This window comes from Sinocyclocheilus grahami, unplaced genomic scaffold, assembly GCF_001515645.1.
Source record: "Sinocyclocheilus grahami isolate Dianchi unplaced genomic scaffold, SAMN03320097.WGS_v1.1 scaffold742.1, whole genome shotgun sequence".
Lineage (NCBI taxonomy): Eukaryota > Metazoa > Chordata > Actinopteri > Cypriniformes > Cyprinidae > Sinocyclocheilus > Sinocyclocheilus grahami.
Genome location: NW_015505921.1, coordinates 427,082 through 452,940, shown reverse-complemented (window position 1 = coordinate 452,940; position 25,859 = coordinate 427,082). Strand labels below are relative to the sequence as shown.

Here is a 25,859-nt window from a genome sequence, read left to right as displayed (position 1 = left end):
ACTGTAGGCAAGACACAATTTCCTTGTTACTCCTCACCAGGGCGTCGCCACACATGCTTGACACCATCTGAGCCAAACAAGTTTATCTTAGTCTCATCAGACCACAGGACATGGTTCCAGTAATTCATGCTCTTTGACAGGTTGTCTTCAGCAAACTGTTTGCAGGCTTTCTTGTAAGTCAGCTTTAGAAGAGACTTCTTTCTGGGACGACGGCCATGCAAACGGACTTGTTGCAGTGTGCGGCGTATGGTTTGAGCACTGACAAGCTGACCTCCCGCTTCTGCAACCTCTAAAGCAATGCTGGCAGCACACATGCGTCTGTTTTTTGAAGCCAGCTTCTGTACCTGACGCACAGCATGAGGACTCAACTTCTTTGATTGACCCTTGTGAGGCCTGTTCCGAGTGGAGCTCGTCTTAGGGATGAATAGGACATGTGGCTTTGCATGGTTAAATGACATACAGCTGTTATCACTTAGTGTGTACTCACTTTTGTTGCCAGCTATTTGGACAATAATGGTTGTATGTTGAGTTATTTTCAGAGGACAGTAAATCTGTACTGCTATACAAGCAGCACATTGACTATAAAATATATCCAAGTTTAATTTCTATAGTATGTCCCTTGAGAAGATATACTAAAATGGTTGCTGAAAAACTTAGGACCATGTGATATTTCAGTTTTTCTTTTTTAATAAATCTGCAAAAATGTCAACAATTCTGTGTTTTTCTGTCAATATGGGGTGCTGTGTGTACATTAATGAGGAAAAAAAATTAACTTAAATGATTTTAGCAAATGGCTGCAATATAACAAAGAGTGAAAAATTTAAGGGGGTCTGAATACTTTCCGTACCCACTGTGTGTATATATATATATATACACACACACACACACATTTATTTATTTTACCATATAGACATCAAATTCATCCAAGGCACGGAACGGCGCTTCAGTTATGGCCCACAGGGACAGGACGAAACACACGGTAGAAAACGAACGCTCTCCTCCAGATAGTGAACGCATGTCACTCAGAACGGCCTTACCACCCTCTCCTGGCTGAACCTGAGGAAGAGACAGATGACCATCATTATGGGAAACTACTGTACATTTAAAAGGTCACACTTACTGCATGTAAAGTAAAATTTGACCGCAAAGACTTTTTTGAGAACATACAAGACTGCATGCGTCTATTCATATTTTAACTGAATCATCCAGTGTTAATTCATCAAGGAAATAACTACATCACTAGCCAGGCTTATGGAAATGCCATTTATCGATAAAATTTCTCAAGAGTTGACACTATTTTTCTGTACGTAGAGAGTGTGTTAATTTGTGCAATGATAACCTACCAGCAATGTAAATGTGATTTTTTAATATATTAGAATGAGTACATTACAAAATAAATTTATTAGAGTACATTATTATTTATGGGCTTAATAACAAGATGCAAACAATCAGAATATTGTACCTGGTGGGGAGTGCCCAATGTAAACATGAAACATATGCCATTACCTATATTGTAATGTGGTACAGTTATGGAGGCCCTTCATAATGCAGAGGTCAACTGCCTGCTCTGCCAATAGTTAGAAATGGCATTATAGTATGCAGTGTTTAATAAACAGCTGTTTTACTAAACTCTTCTGAGGTGAAATTCAATGCAGTCCCGTATCGTGATATGTATCGTATCGTGGCCTCTGTATCGTGACTTTGCTGGTGATACACAGCCCTAGTTACTAGCATATATAATTTGTGCAATACGTGAAATTATGTATGGAAACAGCTCGAGGGCAATACAACAAAACTTATGCGACTAAGATTTTTTCATTTCGCACATCAGATGGAAACAGGCTGGAGACAGCAAATTTCGCTAGGGCTGGTTCGATATCACTTTTTCAGAACTGATCCCGATCCAATACCAGAAATTCTGAGTATCGGCCAATACCAATACCGATCCGATACCAGCGCAGTTTTTTTTTTAAATCAGTGTAGAATTTCTACACCTCAATGTGTTGACCTGATCATCACTCTTGTGTGTGTTAAACACACTCTACCACATATAGACAACTTCATTGTAAAGAAAAATAGCAAATTAATAAATACATAATCATAATCTATGATACTAGTGTACTACTAATTCATAGTGCTCTCTACTCCAGTGTTGTGATCTAACAGACACCCGGTAGAAAGTAACAGGCTTTAGAAACAGCACTAAACTCCAGCAAGATAAAGTCCTTTTTATGCAAAACTACTGATCTTTATCTACAGATCAAGTATAATAACAGGAACATTGAATCATCTTGGAGAGTGTTTCGTCATCTTGACTGTCATAACCGACTGCGACACACAGTTTGAATGCTGAATGGAGGATGACTGACAGCCGCAGCGGAGAGACGAGTTTACGGGAACTTGAATTTAACGACTTAAATATTCATCTGAACCTCACATTAAACTATGGAATGGCTTCAGAACACTTGAAATATAGTGCACGGAAACTTTATGGTGCTTTATAATGTGTTTGTGCCTTTCTTGGGACTTAACAATAATACAGAATAGTATACGCACAATATCGGATTTGGATCGGTCTCGTTTGACCGATACCCGATCCGGCAGAAAATGAGAGTATCGGAGCGATACCGATACTAAATATTGGATCGGCACACCCCTAAATTTTGCCAAGGTTTTTAAAAAAAACACATTCTCTTTGTCGATAACAAATCAGCACAAAAACTGATTGGAAACTTGGCTACTGATGTCATCATCATGCAAAGTCTTACTGATATGGAGAGAGTCTCATTCTTGTGGTCAAAGGTCATCTTCCCTATGTATCCTCTTTGAGACAGCATGGAGTCAAAGTAGTACATACAGCGTACAGAAAGATACCTGGAAACACACAGAAACACAACCTACATCACCATCAATACCCTAAACTCTGCATTCAACATGGACAAGCCCTTTGATATGTCCCACTGCAACTTGCTGTTTTATCAAGACACTACAGGCAAAATAGCAAAACAGTTGTTGTTTTTTTTCATGCACTGGTCAATTTTGAGATTATAGGCTTTTCATAACATCTTCTTTCAGACTAGTGGAAAAAAAAACATACAAAAGAGACTTTTAAGTCTTTATTTTATTGAACTTTATCTATGTGCATCTGAATTTTTTTTCTGGCTGATGTGCAGTACAGTATTTTATGATTTATGGAGTGATAAAAAGCGATCCAAAATCCCTGCAGTAAAAATCTTTAACTCTAATATGTCAACAAAATTGACCTTTGAGAGGCATTAAAATATCAAAAGCAGACAACCAAAGGCTGCTAAATTTGAGACCATTGAATGAGTGGTTTGAAGTTCAGGCATATTAAAACAATCTATTTAAAAACATTTCAAATCAATCAGCAAGAATCAGACGAGAGCCTGCAATGAAACTTACATTCTCATTTCAGCGTAGACGTTGTGTCTGGTGTTCATGATCTCAGTTAACTGGCGGATGAAAGCCTCCAGACCCTTGACCTGTCGGGCTATGTTATTGAAGTTTTCCTTTGCCTCATGGTACTGCCTAGAAGATTCAATGACAAACAACTTGACCATTGAAACATCATAACATATAAACCACACCTGCATAACAAACAATGAAGATGCGTTTACAGATAAGCAGGGAAAATAACTACATGGTACATTATCAATGAATTACTCCAATTACCATATTCATATGTTAATACCATAGAATAATTTAGTATAACTGCATATTTTAATAGTATGGTAGCATGGTATAATTTAATAGGCATATAATTTCATATGAGGAACAGTTTATTTTAAAGTGCCCCTATTATGCCATTTCCAATATTGCCTTTCATGCAGTGTGTAATGTAGCTGTATGTGAACGTAAACGATCTGCAAATTTGTAAAGCCGAAAGTGCACGATAAATCAAGTTACTGTCTCCCAAAATAAAGAATCAACTCTCTACAGCCTAAACGAGTTGTTAGTAATTTCGAATCCCACTTTCGTGATGGCTACACGTCACCGGGTAACACATTTGCAAAATTCCCGCCCATGTTCTACTCTGGCCGGCCGCAAAAAAACTTGACCCCACCCACAAACACGTCATTTTACTGACGACTGCTTCTCTAATCTCGGGGAGTTCAACGTGGGATTCACCAAAAGCTTGCTCTTGCAAGATGGCTCAGTACCCAGTTTATTTGGACCAGCTGGCTCTACTGAATCACAAGTATGATAAATAATAGATGTTTATATTTTCTATCGAGCGTTCAAAATACGGAACTGTGGCAATGGGCGTATCATTTCCAACGCGCTGTACGTGGTAGACCAATCACAACAGACTGGGCCATCTGACCAATCAGAGCAGAGTAGGCTCACGGAAAGGAGGGTTTTAGAGAGACTGAATCTTAGAACTGCTTTGGACGAATCTTTTGAGAATCGCTGGAAAATGAGGTGATATTAAATGCATATTTTGAGAAAACAAAAGCATTTTTTGACATTGCATGCATGTAATCCTATTGTAGGAGACTCACAAAACAGTATTAGGAACCTTAAAATTGGCATAATAGGGAAACTTTGAGAATTGAGGGAAGAATCGGAGCGGAAATATGTTTAAATATCCTGCAAAGTTTTAAAAATGTGTTGAAAAATTGGTGAGCAAGTGATGGAATGCTAAATTTCTCCAAATCTGTTCTGATGAAGAAACAAACTCATCTACATCTTGGAATTCCTAAGAGTGGGTACATTTCAGCAAATTTTCATTTTTGGGTGAACTATTCCTTTAAAAGGTCATAAATGCGTTTCATTTTTCTTCATGTTAAAAGTAATTTTTTAATTCTTTCTTTTAATTTTGGGGTAAGATACCATCCAGTCACATTCTTTTGACAGGTTTTGTGAGATTTGCCCAGGGACTGTGTATATGTACCTGACGATAGTGTCTCTGTGCCCTTGTTGGTCCTGCTGTGTGTTGATCTTGTGTCTGAGGCGGCTGATCTCACTGTCCAAACTCTTCGCTGTTCTCCTCACATCCAAGCGCTCGGGGCAGATTTCTGAGGCTTTTGCTATAGATGCCTGTTGGGGAAAAAAACGAAACAAAAAACGGTTCACACAAATACTAATCTTTTCATATCTAACGGATCAGTGTAAGATGTCAGTGTTTGGTCACCTGTAACTCCAAGTCCTTCACATTCAGGTTCGTCTTTAGTGTCTCAATCATGTCCACATGTGCTTTCTGCTTTTCTTCATAGTGTTTTTTATGATGTTTACTCCTTGCCAACTCCTGATCGCTGCTGCTCAATTGCTCCTACATTTAAATCACATAAAAACTCATTTGTTTACTAGGTGGGACACACTGATAATTAAGGATGTATGCTGTTGTGGACTTGTTTCATTCAGTATTAAGTGAACTTGAGGATCATGATCCTTATTTCAAAGCTTGACAGTCCGCCATTTTTAAACATTAGAATTTTTAAACAAGAGGAATTAGGACTCTGTTGGTTAAAAGTTGTCCACTGATGATGTTACACACATTCTTGAAAGAAACATCTTCTCTGACCTTAATGGGCTCAGCTTCCTCTGCGATGCTGCTAAAAGCTTCCCTCTGTTGCCGGCAGAGCTGGTCGGCCTCCTCATATTCCTTCTTGTGTGTCAGCACCTGATCTCGCACAGCTTCAAATTCCTCTCGACACACATTTATTCGGCTGCAGAGCTCCTCCAGTTCCTCTTCCTGAACACAGAGACATAATGAGACACAGAGGTCTACCAAAACATTTATCTTTTTAATGAGTGAATCTGTTTGTTACCAAAGGTTTCAAGTCTTCTGACTGAGGTTCCTCAACATTCTGTAATTCTGTCAGCTCTGCTTGAAGCTTCCGACAATGCTCCTATTAGTCAAAATAAACAAAGAATACATATTAGGACACATTCAGTTAAAACGCTATGAAGTGGTCTGTGCACGGCTGGTATTTAATGACCTGGGCCTTCTTGTGGTCTTCATAGGCTCTGCGAAGAAGTGTTTGGTTCCGCCTCTCGTCCTCAGTGACTTGCTGCATGTCCTGCTGAAAGCGATCCAAATGTGTTTGCTGGGCATGTAAAGCAGATTGTAAATGTCTGCAGAAGAAAGAAAAAAAGGTTTTGATCTTTCTTGGTTGTTGATCAGCTTAATAGAAAACTGTCCATATGAATATCAATTCCAAATTCAAGCCAACTTCAAAATTAATGAAAAACATCCAAGTAAAATATCAAAAATACAAAACAACAAGAAAAGGTCTCAGTGCAGATTGAAGGCTTGACAATGCACAATTTAATGATAATGTTGGCTTGACAAAGACTTATTTGAAAATAATTTTCATAATCTGAAGAGAAATTTAGAATTTTACCATTACCGTTACCATTCAAAAATTTCTTATGTTTACCAAGGCTGCATTTATTTTATAAAAAAACCAAACAAACAGTAAAAACAGTAATATTGTGAAATAATATGACAATTGATTACATATTATTGTAATTTATAAGAGTGCATCGATCGGGATTTTTTTGACAGGAAGCAGTATCTGCCGATACTGATCTTTTTGAAGCCTTCTTTTTAGGGGGGGGGTTACATTTTTCAAAAATGTATAATTATCTCAGCTAAATGTTTGATCATGCAGTGCATTTTTGTTTTTATAATGGGGAAATTGTAGCTTACACACAGCACAAGCCTGATTTTGTGAGCTTTTGTGAGGCGGCCTCATGCCAGTTTCACACATAGGGTTCCTCCATTTGCAGTGCGTATGCAGTCCATGTGCGGTACAGAAGCATTACGACTCATATTGTGCTTTCTCACAGCAGTCCGCTACTGATCCGTGGCTGTTTACCACAAACACAACATTTATCCATTTTGATTTCAAATCCAAACGTTGTTACTGAAAATGCTTTTTGAGTATTGTGATTCTCTACAGTAATACAATCTTTCATAGATGTGTTTAAACGCAATAAATATAAGCAAGAGTATGGGTTAACCTGGTGTTATGTGTGCGTGCTTTGAGTGTGCATGAGCTCTAGGAGAGTGCGCGAGTGCTGAATGGTTTAAACACTGGCAAGAAGTAAAAACGAAATGAAAATTATAAACTTTCAGACCTGCCAACCTTTGAAAAATGTTTTGAGTACCATCAGTGTACACTGTTTTATACATTAAACATGGATTATCACATGTCTACCTTCAATTTATTTTGAGAGAAGTATTATTTTATAGATTGGCCATTATTTAGTGCTATGAACACATGTAATGTCCGTTTCATTCATACTGGATACTTGAGGGCGACCCTGCACATAAAGTCCACATATGCATCACCGAAGAAATAGAGCTCACGACTCCAGGAAATACCATTCACGTGTTTCCTCATCTCAGCACACGACTCACGGACACACAAACAGAGCCAGTTTGGAGAGAAATAAAAAAAACACGGAAACCACTCTGTTTGGTGGAACTCCTCATCTTTTTCTGTTGCTTGTTTTCTGCGCGTGGACAGGTCACGGGGTTTTAGCGTAGTTTAAAGTGACAAATCGTACCAGCGTACTTTAAGGTCAAAATGCGTACCCGCTACTCAAAATGCATCTGAACTTTAGTGACAATTCAACACTGCCTCAATTGTGCAAGTTTTCTGTGTCAACTGTGTAGTGTGCAGCTCGTTTATAGTGCAGACACGATGTGCTGATTTGAAGCCTTTTGAGAGGAAAAGAGAGAGTGTGCGCGGTGATTCACACATGCTGTTTGTGAAATTACGTCTCACATAAAGTTTTCAAATTACTTTGAAAGTTATTTAATGAAGAAATATGAATTGTACCTCACCTTCAGCATTCCAGGATTCTTTGATGAATACAAAGTTCAAAAGAACAGAATTTATTTGAAATTGCAACGTTGTAGCATTATAAATGACTATCACTTTTGATCTATTTAATTTGTTCTTGCTGAATAAAAATACTAATTTCTTAAAAAAAAAAAAAAAGGATGGTGTTGCTGCTGCTAAGGTGTTCTAAATTGTTGCTAGATGGTTGCTAGGTTGATCTGGGTGGTTGATACAAGTTAACTAGAGAGACAGATACTAATGTTACTGATAAGATGCATAACACCCAGAAATACCATCTTTTTATAAGTGTGCATTGCAGTTCTGTCATCTGCTGCTTTAAATGCTCGAGCTCTTTAAAGTCGGCTGGATTTTGATCAGCTGTCAACGTTTTTATCGTTCATTAGCTGGAAATAATCATTCTGAAAGTGATTCCAATCATATTGTTCTTCTGTGTCATCTTAAGTAGTCTATTGTTTTTCCATCTCATCTGTTTCTTTATGACTGCAAAGCAATGCCCAACGCTTTAGGTCAAAATATGTTGCATGTAGAAAGTTAAGGGTTTTGGGGGGGAAAAAAAACTAAAGACCTAAACTGTGGTAACAAATTGATTTATTTTTTTGCCATGCACTGAAATGAATCCCATCTCAAAAATGGATTTAATATTTTCAAACCTGATTTCCTCTTCGACATCTTTGCTGAGGTAGCGTACTCTGTCCTGTTCGGAGGAATAGTAACGGTTATAGTAGACCTGGTCCCCCTCACGTGTAAAGGCCTCCATGCAGTTGCGTGGTCGGTTTACACTCTGCATGACTTTTCTCGCATCTTTAGCGTTCTGTGGGAAAATCAAAGCAGACATGAACAGAGCTCTTCACTTCACAGGATGTGGATACACATTACGATCAAACAGGAAAATGCTTGTGGGCCTCCTCATGGTCTTACCTTGATGAGCAGAATGGTTTCAATTCCTCTCATGTCGATCAGGCAGTTGGCCACAACTGAATTCTCAATGTCAAGTGCCTGGAGCACAGTTGGATATTCAGGGTGATCGACAGCCCTGAAAACCAATAAAAGAAAATATTTTATAAATTTTTTCAATCATACAAAGTTCTCTTTTGTGCTTTGACGGATAAACTTATAATGGCTACAGACCAACAATATGAAGTACTGGCTACAAACCAACAAGCTGAAACTTTTTCATGTCTTCCTTCACTGGGTCAGTTGGCCAATCAGAGCACACTGCGCTTTCTGAAGGAGGGGCTTTGTAGAAATCAACACGTTTTTGAAAGACTGAGCATAGAGTATCTGCAATAATGAACAGTATGTGAAAAAATTATGCTTTTTTTTTCATTAATGCATGCTAACATATTCTATTACACCCAATACACAAAATAATGAGCTTTGAAAATAGTATCATATGACATATTTAAAGGGATAGTGCAAGACCCAGCTCTGGATCCCGCAATCGGATACAGAACCCTAGAAACAAAATAACCCTTAAGCATCAAAATTCCATACGATGCCGTTTCTACTAAAGTCTAAACTATATTTCAGTTTTAACGCAAACACTTAGGGTGTGCAAAGCTGAAGACATAGCCTTTCAATAATACAGATTATTTCACTGCGTGCATGAAGACATGCACACCAGAAAGTTTCGTCCTTGCCCAGTGACTGCCCTATATTTCAGGGATGCACCGAAATTTCGGCCGCCGAAAATTATCGGCCGAATATGGCATTTTCAGTTTTCGGCCGAAAGAGAAAAACAGCCGAAAAAATATGGCGCGCTGCACTGCCCCAAGTGCATCCAGAAGTTTTTATTTCGTTGCATCCCTACTATTTTTCTCTAAAAGTTATGACTGATAGAATTGTCTGTGTACTCATTTTAACTAGAGTTGCAGGTATCTTTTAACTTTCTAAGGTTCAGGATAGGGCTGGGCAGTATATTGAGTTTGTATGATATATCATCATTTATCGTGATAAAAAAAAAAAAACACTGGTTGGATTTTTATCATTATAGGGTGGTTGTGTACACACACTGCCAATACATATTTCAGTTCAAACAACTTGTAAAAGTGCATGTAGCATCCTATGATCACTTTAAATGATTGTTCAAAAGCAGAATTCCTGGTGAAAAACTACATTACCCATGATGCTGCAGAGAAATCTCCACCTATCAGAGAATTGTGACAAGTAAATCACGGCAAAAGAACACTTTAGTGCCGCCAACTCCCATGAAGCACTGTGAATGACGAGATCTCACTCTGATGAGAGTCAGTCTCCCTAGGCCAGGGGTGTCAATCTCAAAGTTTATTTCAACCCTGCTCCAACACACATACCATTTAGTTTTCAAATATGCCTGAAGGACTTGATTAGATGGATCAGGTGTGTTTAATTATGGTTGGATCTAAACTCTGCAGGGCTGTGGTCCCTGCCCTAGGCTCTCAAACTACAATATTTGTAAAAATAACATTCATATTTTACAATAAATGTATTATATATTGTTTCTATATGTATAATCAGCATCTTTAAATCAAGTTTCATATATCTCTACCATTTTTAATTCAATTATGGCATTCGCAATGGTTCATGGGATTGTTGTTATTTCCCTCATTAAAGCCATTATGTCTTGTATCTTTGACTTTTCAAACACAATTTTGCTTGAATTTTGAAGTTTGTAATGTTGTAATATTACCCTCATAGCTGGTTTGGTTCAAGGTTTATAACTCTTTAATGAGGACCTTTTTTAAATTTCTTTTTTAAGAGATGTATTTTTTTAACCCTGACTTTTACAAACAGTTGCACTAACCTCATTCTACCCAGTTTTTCTTTAGCAGTGGCGCAGGCCTGTGTAAACTGATTGATCTGCTGAGCCAGAGTGGAGTCCTGGAAACTTAGATCTTCCAGCCCAGCCTGAATGTGATTCATCTTCTCCTCACGAGCATGAGTGTCAGCTGAGTTCGCCTGACTTATGCTGGACAGAGTGAGAAGGGGTTGAGTCATAATGAAAGAGCTGGAAATGGTACAAGAATAATGTTGCATAACATTGTTTCCTTTTCGGCACGCTTTTGAAGTACCTGTGTTTGAGTTCTTGGATCCGCTTGTTAAGCTGATCTTTATCCTTTTCAAGGTCTCTCAAGTTAGTTTTTTTACGATGGAGACCAGCCTAAGCCAAGAAAAATGAAAATTAGCACTGAGATGTGAGTAGGGTTGGGAATCGAAAATCGATTCCAATTCCAGAATCAGATACTTAAAGTCAGGAATCGGATACTTTTTTTCCAACCTAAATAAACCTGCTGCTGTCTGTCATTAATGTTTATTTATACATTGAAGACCGACCAGTGTTATTTTAAAGTTAAATAGATTATTCAGTTTCTCTGGTATTTCTGTGCATGAACATGCACATATTACTTTTATACCTACCTGAAAAACTTTAAGCACAGTTCATTTTAGTTGTATCTTGTTATTGTATTTGTTTGTGCCGTTGCTTGTCATTGATCTATTCTTATTTTATTACTGACTGTTTAATGTTTTTTTAGTTCAAATAAATTCAATTCAGAGTTTGGAATCAAATTTCTTTTTAAATATCTTTCTCACAATATAAATATGAATCAACAACATTATAAATTGTAAAACACAATTACATGAGGTGACGAAACATTTAGGTTGGATGATTGCAGTTTAAAAATGTCTAAAAAATACCCTAACTCCCCCCCTCAAATAAAAAGAAAATCCCCCCCATAAGAGCCACCTAAAGGGGGAACCCCCCTATTTTCCAAAACGAAATTCAGGCCCTGTGGCAATCTGCCAGGACCTTCCTTGCTATTCTAAGCGCTCCAGTGTTTCGCTACACTTGCGATCAGCAAGTAACAGCTAAGTATAATATTTGGATTAAGCTAACATGTTGCAAGAGAGGTGACACCACCAACATGACAAAGCACTTTAATTAAACAGATCGTTCAAGATCACGACCACGATTCAAACACCAACGTGATCTTGAATTGTGAATTGTTTTGCAAAAAGAGACAGAATAAATATATTTGATATCTAAATGTTTGAATACATTTTTTTAACCACATTGGAATCGAAACTGGGAATCGATGAGCAGAATCGGAATCGGAATTGATAAAATCCAGACGATACCCAACCCTAAATGTGAGCACAAAGTTTCCTTTTTCCCTCCTTATTGTGTTGTGCATGCATGTGATTGTGCACCTCGGCGGCTTTGAGGTCTCGGTTGCGCGTCTGTACTCGGCTCTTCAGTTCAGCACACTGTGGCTGCAGCTGCTGCATCCGATCCGTCACACCCTCCAGCTGATCCTGCAACTTTCTGAATATCCCGTTGGCCTCCTGAATCTTCCCCTATACAAAGAAAACCCAAAATAGACACCCTGCACATTACTGTGAATGAGACATGATTAGATTTTCATTAAAGGGTTAGTTCACCCAAAAATGAAAACTCTCTCAGAATTCATCAAAAATATCTTAATTTGTGTTCCGAAGATGAACGGAGGGCTTACGGGTTTAGAACGACATGCGGGTGAGTAATTAATGACAGAATTTTCATTTTTGGGTTAACTATCCCTTTAAGCATTTTCTTCACAATTAAATAACTAGGGCTGCTGGCTGTGCACAACCCATCAGAGCTATGTAATATTGGCAGAAAGCTTTGAGGGTTTAACCTAGGGTTGCTGAAAGATTGCAGTATGAAAGCAACTATAATGCCAATGCCATTACAGTTGTGATCTACTGTGCCCAAGAGCAAATTTTGTTTCTAATGTCCTTGCAAATGGTCTACTGTTACTAACGGTCTAATCCAGTGGTTCCCAACCCTGGTCCTGGAGGCACCCCAACACTGCACTTTTTGCATGTCTCCTTAATCAAACAGACCTGATTCAGGTCATCAGCTCATTAGTAGAGACTCCAAGACCTGAAATTGGTGTCAGAGAAAGGAGACATGCAAAATGTGCAGTGTTGGGGTGCCTCCAGGACCAGGGTTGGGAACCACTGGTCTAATCTATGACATTATGGAAGAAAATAAATCCTAATAATCTTCACTCGTTTTTATTCTGTTGGAGTTTCTCATTGTTATCAAAACACAATTAGCAGGTATTCCTGGTCTCCTAAACCTGATTGTGCTTTAAGTGTTAATGTGTAGGTGGGAAAACCCTAAAACAAAACAAAATAAACCTTAAAAAAAAACTAAAAAACAAACACACTCGTGAGCACTTCTGAGGAAAAAGCTGATGGCTAGTGACATCAAATCTTTGAACATTATTCAACTTTTGTTTAATGCACTTTGTATTGGTTAATTTAAAATCATTACCACAAATTCTTTAGGCATTTTCACTACAACTGTTTGTCTGTTTTGCCATTATGATTCACCCCCATTAACACAATGAGATTCGATGCAATGGAAAAATATGATCACTTCTAATGCCCCGAGGCCTGTTTCATAAAACAAGTTTACCAATTAAGCCAGGCTTATTTTCAATAATTCATTGTCAAATGATTTGGTTCCATAAAGCAAATTTAACATAGGCCTAGATCAAGCTCTTTAAACAGATAGCAGAACATTAGAAAATTACAATCTAAAAATCACTCTTTAAAGCATTAAAATAGCTAAATTAAAAGTTAAAATCACTGAATTAGAAATGAAAATAAATAATAAAGAAAATGACTTTATTTTAACATATAAGAAACACACATTAACTCATTTGAGCTTAGTAATTAGTACTAGCTTATATTTGATTTACCCATTACAATAGTGCCTTGACAGTTACTCTATCATAAAAATACATTTATATGTAGGTTTAAAATTCTACAGAATATATTTTAACAAAACGTATATTTTACTCAGAATTATTGCGCTACTATTCGAATGCGCTCCGTCTGTTTAGCACGTATGCGTGCAGCAGCGCTCGTTCACCCACTTCACTTGCCTTCTGTCACGAGAGCACAGACACGAACATTATTTTGGAACGTGTCAAAGTAACATTTTCAGGAGCTATGAAATTGTGAAGTTGAAAAGTTCAGTTATTATATGGGTTTAAACTAAATATTAACAATTTCAACTGAATTAGTTACATGAATCAATAATAATTGTAAATATAAACTGCATTGTCAAGATTGAATTGCTCTAAAATTAGTACAAAACATAAGGGTTAGATTACCACTTTCTAACATTTACAGATGAAAAATATACCTGTGACGTCAGTTATGCACCGAGGAAAACACAACGTCTCAAATGCATTAAACAGCACAAACGTATTCGCTGTTTGCCAAGGTGGATCGATTTAATCCATGATCGAAATTAAGGTCTGCTTAAGAATAAGTGTGCACAAATTAGTGAGAACGCCTGAATTTAAATAGTCAAGCTATTTAAATAGCTTAAAAAATTATAAAATAACTTGTATTATTTTAAATAATAGAAGTATAGCGCATCCACTAGTAATTATATATAATTAAATCAGTTTTTACTGATGCGAATATGTTAGAAACTAATACAAATGCCAACTTGTAGCCGCTACACAATTTTTTAAATCAACGCATCGCATCGTTAACTTTTATGCCGAAGCACCTATGCAAATCTGTGAATCTTCCCATCCCTAGTCTATATCACGAACAAACTCCCACATCTGCTAGGAGAAACCTCAGAAAGCGCAAACCTGGCTGCCAGGTGTTGTGCAACAGGACCACCAACTACACAATAACATCAACACTCACTGTGTATTTTCTGCCTTTCCTTCTCACTGTTATTTTGTGTGTGTGTGTAAAAGTGTCTGTAATTTTGTTACCAGTGCTTTGGAAATGTACAGACTTTTTACCATGCCAATGAAGCTACTTGAATCTGAATCTATATTGTGGAATAATGTATTTCAGTTAAACTCGCCCCCCCAAACTGTGAAAATTATTATTATTATTTTTTTGACTGATTTAAACATCAGTGTCATTCTGGCCAGAAAAAGCCTATTTAAGCAGAAATCCGGACAGAATTTAATCCTGTAGTCAAATGTGTGGCTTCATGACACTAGAGGATACTAAGACCCCAAAAATAATATTCAGTCACCTCCCACTCTTCCACCTTCTGGTCATATTTGACGGTGGATTTCTCTTCAGCTGCGATTCGTTCTCTCATGGGCTTCATCTCCTGCTCCACCTCTGCCACCTGACGCACACACAGACATACATTTCAGTATTAGGTCACAATCTTCGGTTATATAAGATATTTAAAACATGTGATGAGAACCATTCAGAATGATTCTGGTACATTAACCTTAACAAAACCACTACAATTATATTAAGAAACTAATCAAATTTGATTAGAAAATAATGGAATTGTTGTATTCATTTTGATTTGAGCCATGCAGTCAGATATCACGTTGTGCTGGCAGTGATTCCTAACCAGAGACCAGGCCATCTGACTCTTCAGCTCATCCAACTTCTGCTGCATTTCATTGAGTGAAGCCAGATTTTTATAGCGCTCTTCTTTCTCGTGGTACTTTCTCTTTAGCTCTTGTAGAGTCTGTGAGAGAGGAAAGGGTGTGGCAAAAATCAGTGAGTGAAAGAGAACTATGCTGCCATCTTAAAGAGCATCTAGTTTAGCAATCCAATAATATATTGTTTCCAAAGCAGCTTCATCCAATACATAACTTCAGTTCAGTTACATAAACCAACATGTAAGTGTGATTATTTCAGCATTCACCTCCCTGTGCTTCTCCACTCCATTCTGGGTCATGCTCTTGGTCTTCATGATGTAGCTGTAATGAATTTACTTCTTACAAACATGCAGCTTTTCACATTACAAGAGATTAATTAATGAACTGGAGACATGTGGATTACTGTGATGTTTTTATCAGCTGTTTGGACTCTCATTCTGATGGCACCCATTCACTGCAGAGGATCCAGTGGTGAGCAAGTGATTTCTCCACATCCATTGCAGTGAAGAAAAACTAATCTACACCTTAGATGGCCGGAGGGTGAATAAACTCAGCAAATTTTCAATTTCGCATGGTTAGTTGGTTGGTTTTGTTTTATTGTCATTTCAGCTTTACCAGCCATTACATGACAAATAAAGACACCAATTAAACATTCAACAAAATAATATAATGAAAACAATATACTAAATATACTAAACATATCATAAGAATCCAGTTAGACAAAAAAGACAAGATTTAAAAATTGGACGTTTTTCTGGGTGCTTTTAAAAAATCATTACAATGGGTGAACAATTCCTTGAATTTGTTTATTTCAAACAGCTGTCAGATTATAAAGATTCAAACATGAGACCTCTTACAATTAATGCAAAAAACATTTCTGTGAGCCACTGCTCACACTTACATAGCTGCCATGTTCCTCAATAAGGGGTTTGTGGCCCCCTAGTGGTCCACATTGTGGAGTACCTATTTTACCGCTTAAGTCCTTTAATGATCTTCAATAATGCTTTAAATATTTGATTACTACATTTTCACACACAACTTCGTTAGTACTATGTATCAGTATATTTTAACATATGACAGTGTCCTATAAAAAAATGAATTGCAAATATGCCTCAGGCTGAATGTTTTGCTGTTGGACAAGTCAAGTGATATTCTGTTTAGGTAAAACCACAGGTGAGGGAAACGTCAAAGCTAAATTTCAGGTAAAAAAAAAATTGTTTCCCGGGGATTAATTTTACATGCACAAAAAGCAGCAAACAACAGAACATGGTCATCATATCACATCACGCACCTGCAGCGCTTCTGCCAGCGGAGAAAAACATAATAAAGCTAGGCTATATATATATAACGAATAAATAGGCCTACATGAGAAACATATTTTTACTTAAATTATAAATTAAGAAAATGTAAGAAAACCAAGTAGCCTAGTATGCAGAGTTTCAGTTCATTTTTGTGCTGCGCGAAAGGAAACAGAAAACGGCATCCTATTTTTCTTTAGGTTTATTTTACAAAAGCACAAAGATTTGTTTTTATTGAGAATGTACACAAATAAAGGCAAACCTTTCACAATTCCGATTATCTTTATGACTAAAAGTAGTCGTTTCTTCCACTGTTAGAAGGAAAAAATTAAAGTGATTGCGCCGGCACCGCATGCGCACACACAGTTAAGCTTTGCTACCTTGACAATGCAGCCTGTTCATTATCATAATAAAATACAGTCAGTCAAACATATTGGAAAAAACTATGTAGTAAAAAAAATAATGTAGTAAAATCTGTTAAGCCGTTAAGGTTAAGTGTTATCACTGTACCGCCGTGATGCAAAAAATTTAGTTTTATGTGGATATTGGAATGCGAGTGAAGTAGGCTACATAATAAATAACAATTTGCCATTCAAATACATCACGATTCGCAAATACGGAAACATTTGATTTTGTGAGGAATGAGAGACCCAACGTTGGTTTCAGTTTAGTTTTAACCTAAATGAATTTGTTTTGGCTTGTCATTTATATTGCTATAGCTTCTTATATTTTTAATTCTTTTCTAAATACTGTTAATTAAAAGGATTTGTTGTGGAGTGAGGGGAACTAACACTAGCTATTTTTACAGTGTTTGTTATAATGTTTGCAAACATTTTGCATCGGCATTAGGTCTATTTCTGAATGAAATAATAAAATGCGACTTATACACGACTTGTTTTTGTCCCCCTAAAAAACACATATTTTATATGCGTAGCGTATTTTAACCATGCAGCAAACCATTTGAAATATTTTGATAAATTACTGAAAAAATAAATAATTAAATGACTTTTTAAACCGTTTAACTGATTGTATTAATCGGTCAAAATTCTTACCATTGGTTAACCGGTTAAAATGAACATCCCTAACCAAAACATTACCGTCACTACCGAAACATGGGATGCTTTGTCAAAAATAAAGTATGCTGAATTATCAACTAAGATGTTATGATAGTGTTTGGTTCAATGTATATTCAAACTAATGAATCCTTAACTTTGAAATCAGTATGATTAACTTTATGCCTTTTACAAAGAAAGACTGCATTCAAAATACAACAAATATCAATTGAAATATTGTTAAAATTGTAATTGTTATTGATTTACCTTGGAAAACTTTTTAATAAAATAGCAAAAAATATATTTACAAGCTAGAAGTAAACAAAATCTTAATATGTCAATAAAACCCTTCGTATTAAATTATATATTAATGCGTTTCGGTAGTGACAAATTTGGGGAGAGGAAAAATATTTCAAAACTTTCCGAAAATACAATAAAAAATACATTTTTTTCAAGATGTTTCCAACTCTGACTTTGAACCAATTCTGTAGAAGGGCCCAAGCATACCTGTTTTACTTTTTAGTTTATATGTCCGGATTCCTTCGCTGGAGATACGGAGATCTATGTTGATGGACTGACCAAACACTTCTGGCTTATAAGCATCACGACCCCTGTTCCTCAGAGTGATGGACACATCTGCAGAACTGAACATTCCAGACACAAAAACAGTGTGAGAGACTACTGTATATACAACTATGACTATTTGAATAGAAAACCCGATAGGTGTGTTGTACCTCTCTCCTTCCTTAACAAATACTTTGAGTGAGGAGCCTCTGTTAGTGGTGTGAGCTTTACCGCCCAAGGCTACAATCAGAGCTGTCAGCACTGCACTTTTTCCACCTAACACACAAATACACAAGACACAACTATAAATAGAACCATAAACGTTTGGCAGCATTGACAACAAGCAATGGCTATTGTCACAAAACACTCAATATGCTGTTTTCTTCTTATCATAGGTAATGATAGGCCTATTTAAAAATATATGATTATGTGATCTGTCTTCACGTTTAGTGAAACTATAGCACTTAATGCAAACCTTTACCCCTTAACAACAGACATTAAAAATATTAAAGGAATAGTTCACTCAAAAACGAAAGTGTTCTGAAAATGTACTCACCCTCAGGCCATCCAAGATGTAGATGAGTTTGTTTCTTCATCAGACCAGATTTGGAGAAAATTAGCATTTCATCACTTGCTCACCAATGGTCCAACAGTCCAAACAGCTGATAAAAACATCACAATAATCCACAAGTAATCCACATGACTCCAGTCCATTAATTAACGCCTTGTGAAGTGAAAAACGGCATGTTTGTAATACACAAAATGCCAAAAATAGGAGTCCATAATCCATAATGCTTCCTCCACTGAAAAAGCCCTCTGATGTGAGAGAACAACAGGGGATGTTGTCCACTCACATCAAAATCCACCAACATATTTAGAACTGTTTTTGCATATAAAAGGTGCTTGATCTATGCATATTTCTCCCGATTCAGACGAATCTGATTAATGACTTTTTCACTGAAGAAAGCACTATTATAGAGGATTTTAGCCAGAAGCAAAGGTTTTAAGTTAAATATGTCTTGATGAATTTACTTCTTACAAACATGCAGCTTTTCACATTACAAGAGATTAATTAATGAACTGGAGTCATGTGGATTACTGTGATGTTTTTATCAGCTGCTTGGACTCTCATTCTGACGGCACCCATTCACTGCAGAGGATCCAGTGGTGAGCAAGTGATTTCTCCACATCCATTGCAGTGAAGAAAAACTAATCTACACCTTAGATGGCCGGAGGGTGAATAAACTCAGCAAATTTTCAATTTCGCATGGTTAGTTGGTTGGTTTTGTTTTATTGTCATTTCAGCTTTACCAGCCATTACATGACAAATAAAGACACCAATTAAACATTCAACAAAATAATATAATGAAAACAATATACTAAATATACTAAACATATCATAAGAATCCAGTTAGACAAAAAAGACAAGATTTAAAAATTGGACGTTTTTCTGGGTGCTTTTAAAAAATCATTACAATGGGTGAACAATTCCTTGAATTTGTTTATTTCAAACAGCTGTCAGATTATAAAGATTCAAACATGAGACCTCTTACAATTAATGCAAAAAACATTTCTGTGAGCCACTGCTCACACTTACATAGCTGCCATGTTCCTCAATAAGGGGTTTGTGGCCCCCTAGTGGTCCAAATTGTGGAGTACCTATTTTACCGCTTAAGTCCTTTAATGATCTTCAATAATGCTTTAAATATTTGATTACTACATTTTCACACACAACTTCGTTAGTACTAAGTATCAGTATATTTTAACATATGACAGTGTCCTATAAAAAAATGAATTGCAAATATGCCTCAGGCTGAATGTTTTGCTGTTGGACAAGTCAAGTGATATTCTGTTTAGGTAAAACCACAGGTGAGGGAAACGTCAAAGCTAAATTTCAGGTAAAAAAAAAATAAAAAATCAACAGAAAAAGACCGATTAACATGTATGATACTTAATTTTCATTCTAGTTTAATTTTAATTTTCTATTCTAATTTTAAAGTTCATTCTATGAAGGAATCATCAGACTGATTCAAACAAGTAGTCTTGCTTTCGAATCGGTTTACTAGGAGTGTAACGGTTCAGATTGCTCACGGTTTGGTACGGTTCGATTCGGTATGTGCTATGTTCGGGGGAAAATGGACTATGGTCAAATAAAAATAAAGGAAATAATAACAAATAATCAAAGTAAATGCAACAGCACAAATAAATACAATAGAGCAAAGATACAAATAAAATAAACAGTGCTTTTCAGGTGTTTCACAGTCATTTTTTTTTCATGCACAGACATTTTAAAGTAAACAAATGTAAAATAAAAGTGCATATTTCACTATATAAATTAAAGATCAATCCTTGTTGAAGTTACAAAAGCTATTCAATCAAGAGATGCGAGTAGAATTCCTTGTCTTTTGTTGTTTAACATAAAAAACACAGACAGCAGGAATAGACCGCTGTTCCTTTAAGACATAATTCACAGATCCAGTACACTGATACTGATGCACATGCGTTGTCTTTCTCGACCGTTTACGTTCACTCAAGACGTGGCCAATGATGTTCGCAAAGATACTCACAAAGACGGGCATTCTGACATATTTTTTTGAGTTAGTTTGTCAGTTCAAATGCAAGTCTCGAAAGAGAATTCAATATTTGTGCGGCATAAAATTCGGCTAAAACATTGCCATGGCTTAGGCTTTTCAAATGTACACAGCACAGAATTAATCTATTTTCACGGCTTTAAAAAAACAAACAAACCTGGAGAAGGACTTACTTCCATTGTTTCCTACGACAAAGTTGACGTTTGGACCAAACTCAAAGGGACCAAGCAATGAGTGACACATGAAGTTCTTTAGAGAGATGCTCTCTATGATGCCCACTTCACCTGTGACCTGAAAACACACACATAGATGTGTAAGGGTGCATCACAAGCAAAATTCTATGCAGAATGTGCATACTTATGATAGTGCAGAGTACAGTCACTAATACACATTCTCTTATTAGGACAATAAAGTACACATAAGGTATTTTACAGCAAAAACTAGCAGTCAAGGCATCCGTACTGTGCCGAGTAAGTCTTACACTCTGTGATGTGTTCATGCCATCTCCTGAACTGAAGTTGTCTGCTTCATCCTCTTCAGATGGCTCAGGTTGAGATAACCGGCTTCTCTTATCAGGCGTGAGCCCTGAATGACTGCTCTTCCTCTTCGACATCTCCTACACACGTCAAACACTTATCAATCACAAAACATACAGACATTTACATCCTTTATTGTGATTACACTGCCATTTCACTTAATAGAAGGTGAAACAATAAGTGGGAATTTGTACATTTTCCTTGTCTTGTTGCAAATGAAGTCTCTAGCTTTAGCTTAAAAATGATTAACACCAAATCTTATTAGATGAATGTGACCACTTAAAGTCGAGACATATCTTTTGTTCCTTATTAGATCCGAGTGTGATGAATTATCAGAGAAGTACAAATGTAGGGCGGAGACTAAATTCTATGCATCGGCTGCTGATTGGATTTTGAAATATGGCCATTGCACTCAAAAGTGGAAGCAGATGAATGTAAGTTTGTGAGGACGGGTTTAAGCAGATTAATTGATTGGAGAAATCCTGCATATGTCACCAGAGATGGGTCCAGTCATGACATTTTTTATTTGAAACATAAAGGTACAAAAAAATTAAAAGATATGCACAGATTAACTGTTCGGTCATTATAAAAAAAAATGTAAAACCTAATTGTGACTTTTCATCTCACAATTCAGACTGTTTCTTGCAATTCTGAGAAAAAAATGAAGAATTGTGAGATATAATTCATAATTCAGACTTTTTTTAAAACTTGCAATTCCAAATTCATATCTCACAATTCCGAATTTTTGTTTCCTTTTTGTTTCCACCTCGGAAGAAAAACAGGTAAATGCGACTTTTTATTTTGCAATTCTGATATGTTGCAGTTTTAAGGGAAAAAAAATATAGAATTGCAAGAAAAAATCAGAACTGTGAGTTATAAAAAGAATCAGGCTTCGATAATAACATGCATTCAGACTTTAGTTGTCATAATCAATGGTGCTAAAGCAATGGTGGACTTCATTTAAATGGTTTTTAAATTGTTGGGTTTTGTTTGTCTTGTGGTTTGAGGGTTTGATATCCTCCTGAGACCCAGTTATGGAGTTTATTACTGAAATAAATGAACTTTTCCACGCCATTCTAATTTATTGAGCTGCACCTGTATACAGTGTATAGATAACATTGTGCTTAATGGGGAAAACCAGTTTATGGAATTTTTACACACATATTGCATAAAGCAAAATGGTATATCAAATCATTTTGTTATACATTTTATAACATAGTTGAGAACCATCCTTAAAGTTAGTTATAAAAAAATCCTGAAACCTAAAAATTGATTGGCGATTTAAAAAAAAAAATCCCATTGTTTTTGTCTTTTCATGTCTATTCTCGTCATTTTATTTTTTTGAAAAACTAGTCCTGGTGTCCTCTACAGAGGACATAGCATAACATATGAATAAAATATAATTTTTCAAAAATGTTATTTTACCATTTTTTTCTTATGCGCTAAACAATGTAATGGCATGAAAAAAAATACTAAATTCACAAAGCTTTCTCAGGAGGATATATCACAAATTACTTTGATTATAAGAATGTCTGACCAATTCAGCCAAATCAGAAAATGTAGGCTGGATATACGTTTAATGAATACAGACACTGTAACGTAAGTTCTGATTCAAACATGGTAGTTTTACAGATAAAATAGTCTAAGTAGAAATATGATACGTTACTTGCATTATACAGTAAGCCTACAAAAACGGTCATGCTTTGGTATCGTGCTAGATTTGATTTGTTATTGAGCTGTCCTTGTTCGCCACAGAACATCATTCTGCTCTTTCGGTCCTCGAGCCATCTGTTGTGTATCACGCGGTATCACGAAAGATCAGATATTCACCAAGTAAACACAATCAATATAAATAGCAAGTTTATTATACTGACAAGACACTTTGAGCTCAAAATGAAACGTAACGATAAATCAAACGAACGTAAGTCAAAATATGAAAACGAAAGCAGATATTCGTAGACGGGGCTTCGGAAGCTTGAATACAACACATTTACTGAGAGACGCTGGGCAGGTAACGTTACAGCATTGCTTAGCTTTACTAAACGGCACGTTGAAATTCGCTTTCTGCTAAAATGGTGACAGACATTAAAGGTTGATCCCATTAGTTGTTCAAAACAAGTAAAACAGACAAGCGGAAGCTAAATGTGAGTTAATACGGCGTGTTTTATGTCAGTGTAAACACAAAAAGTCAAGCGTCAGAACATACCAGAAAACTCTCCTGCTGGTCCTCCTCGCGCGCTTTGACGACGCACAGAGAGCGCTGGCGTGAGGCCACTTCCGGGTTGTCACCACCAATCACATAACTCCTAGCAAAGTGATAGGTGGTTGACCGTGAGTTATGAAAAATTAATTTTATCCTAAAACATTAATTTGATCACAAACATGGCATGGAAAAGTTTTGGGGAGAGAAAAAAAATCGATCTTCTTTCCACAACTTTGTTTTAACCTTCATGTGTTCCATATAAAAGCGTGTATTTGTTTGTTTGTTTATTTGCATATTAAAATTCTCCACCAAACCACTTTTTTTTTTAAAATATATATTTTTAAGATTATCCGGATAAATTATGTTATAATGCTCATTCTAAAAAAAATCATCTTGTGAAATATTTTATAAAGATTCTTAAAAATATATTTAAAATGACCACCCAAACATGTCAATAATAACCAGAGGCGGACAAAGTACTCAACTCTATTACTTGAGTGAAAGTACAGATACTGCTGGTCAAATATTACTCCATTACATCTAAAAGTTGTAAAGACAGATTTTTACTTAAGTAAAAGTGCAGAAGTACTTACTTTTAAAAGTACTTAAGTACCAAAAGTAAATTAGCTTTTGTATGTCAATGCACTGTTTTATTGTTGTACGTAATACTTGCTATACTTCTGAAGCAATTTAGAATACATTACACCTACTGAATACACTGACTAGCTTGTAAAAAACTGTCTATTGTAATATACCTGCACATACAACTGTCAATTTATATATTTTTATTCCTTATTTACTTGTTCTATTTTTTATTATCTGTGTTTTCTGTTCTGTCACTGTCATTCTGTTACACTGTGGAAGCTTCTGTCACGAAAACTAATTCCTCGTATGTGTAAACATACCTGGCAATAAAGCTCATTCTGATTCTGATTCTGATTCTGATTTTCACTTACACAATTTAGCAAATTCAAACAATATTGTGTCTAATATATACCACAATATTAACTTCCTATTATTGAATTGTTGTAAATAAATATCACATTTGCAACTGGTCAGTGTTCAAAAAATGCTGAGAAATCACTTCATGTAGCCCTACAAAAGTGATTACTGATAAACTGTCTGAAAAAAAAAAGAAAGTCACGTTTTAGAGAAGAAAAAAATCACCCACTGACTTTCAAAGCTGCTATATGGTAACGACTTTCTACTTCGAGGACCTTGATAGAAATGTAGTGGAGTGAAAAGTACAACATTTGTCTTTCAAATGTAGTGTTAAAGTCATAAGTTCCCAGAAAAAATAATACTCAAGTAAAGTACAGATACTCAAAAAGTGTACTTAAGTACAATACTCAAGTAAATGTACTTAGTTACTGTCTGCCTCTGATAATAACTTTACATAACATTTTCATTCAATTTCAAAGCTTTAGTGCATTTAACAGTTTTTTTTTGTGCATGGTTTGTTTGCACTCGATCTGGAGCTGACATATAGCGAGTCCTTTTTATACATTAAATGGGCTCTTGCTTTTTTAAAAACCGGCGGTTAGTAAGCATAGTATCACAATTTAGCATTTGTTGATTAAATTACCCAACACATAAATCAAGATGTTTGGTATGTCAGATGACTCCATGATTTGAAAACTATACTAGGCCATAATAGGCTATAATAGGCTATAATATAATACAATATAATATAATATAATATCATATCATATCATATCATATCATATCATATCATATCATATACAGGTAAAAATGAACTGATAAAATATATGCATAGATTGAATGCAACGTTAGTCGTTTTTGATGATGCCTGCCAAATGCAAAAATGTAAGCAACTCTCCACTAGATGATGCTATAGACCACATTTTATTTTAAACCAATCTTTTGAATGACATCTTTTAATGTGCAGTCATTGATTTGTTTAAATTAAGACACAAGCATTAATTCTGACTTGATACCAAGCACTACTCTAGGCTCTGGACAAGGACTGGTACCGTATCGTTTACACGCCTTATAACGTGGGTTAAATGCAATAACAGCTGCAAATAGAGAATTAGCCAACTTTAAAACTGTGACTATTTTAATGAAACAATTGAATACATATATTTAATGAAAAGTCATTTAATATTATTCTGCTTTCATTATAATTTTATTACAATTCTGCTGCAGATTAAAAACACAGCCAGTCAGTTCCTTGGCAAACTGTCAGCATGACTTCACAAAACTGTCTGCTTTGCACAGAATGTCACTTTACTGAAAGAGGAATAAACTTACTTCCCAAAGATCACAATTTTGAGGCTGCAGTACAGCCACAGATCACTTAGACAAGACAAGTGTAATTGCCAACTTAGATATTATAAAGTCA

General features: G+C 36.0%; 1 protein-coding gene across 1 annotated transcript in view; it reads right to left on the bottom strand.

The window, feature by feature from the left end:
* Positions 1–23,566, bottom strand: part of LOC107560764 (structural maintenance of chromosomes protein 6) — a 25,705-nt gene extending 2,139 nt beyond the window's left edge. The window contains exons 1-21 of the mRNA XM_016245023.1: positions 23,498–23,566; positions 21,237–21,371; positions 20,929–21,046; positions 18,335–18,440; positions 18,074–18,244; positions 15,517–15,571; positions 15,217–15,336; positions 14,881–14,979; positions 12,027–12,173; positions 10,889–10,977; positions 10,553–10,785; positions 8,757–8,893; positions 8,489–8,649; positions 5,964–6,099; positions 5,793–5,873; positions 5,546–5,716; positions 5,156–5,293; positions 4,916–5,061; positions 3,424–3,549; positions 2,769–2,874; positions 904–1,056 (exon numbers count right to left, since the gene is read on the bottom strand). Coding sequence (XP_016100509.1) covers positions 904–1,056; positions 2,769–2,874; positions 3,424–3,549; positions 4,916–5,061; positions 5,156–5,293; positions 5,546–5,716; positions 5,793–5,873; positions 5,964–6,099; positions 8,489–8,649; positions 8,757–8,893; positions 10,553–10,785; positions 10,889–10,977; positions 12,027–12,173; positions 14,881–14,979; positions 15,217–15,336; positions 15,517–15,571; positions 18,074–18,244; positions 18,335–18,440; positions 20,929–21,046; positions 21,237–21,368 — 2,625 coding nt within the window. The 5' untranslated portion in view covers positions 21,369–21,371; positions 23,498–23,566. The remainder of the gene's footprint in view (positions 1–903; positions 1,057–2,768; positions 2,875–3,423; positions 3,550–4,915; positions 5,062–5,155; positions 5,294–5,545; positions 5,717–5,792; positions 5,874–5,963; positions 6,100–8,488; positions 8,650–8,756; positions 8,894–10,552; positions 10,786–10,888; positions 10,978–12,026; positions 12,174–14,880; positions 14,980–15,216; positions 15,337–15,516; positions 15,572–18,073; positions 18,245–18,334; positions 18,441–20,928; positions 21,047–21,236; positions 21,372–23,497) is intronic.
* Positions 23,567–25,859: the final 2,293 nt, after the last annotated feature.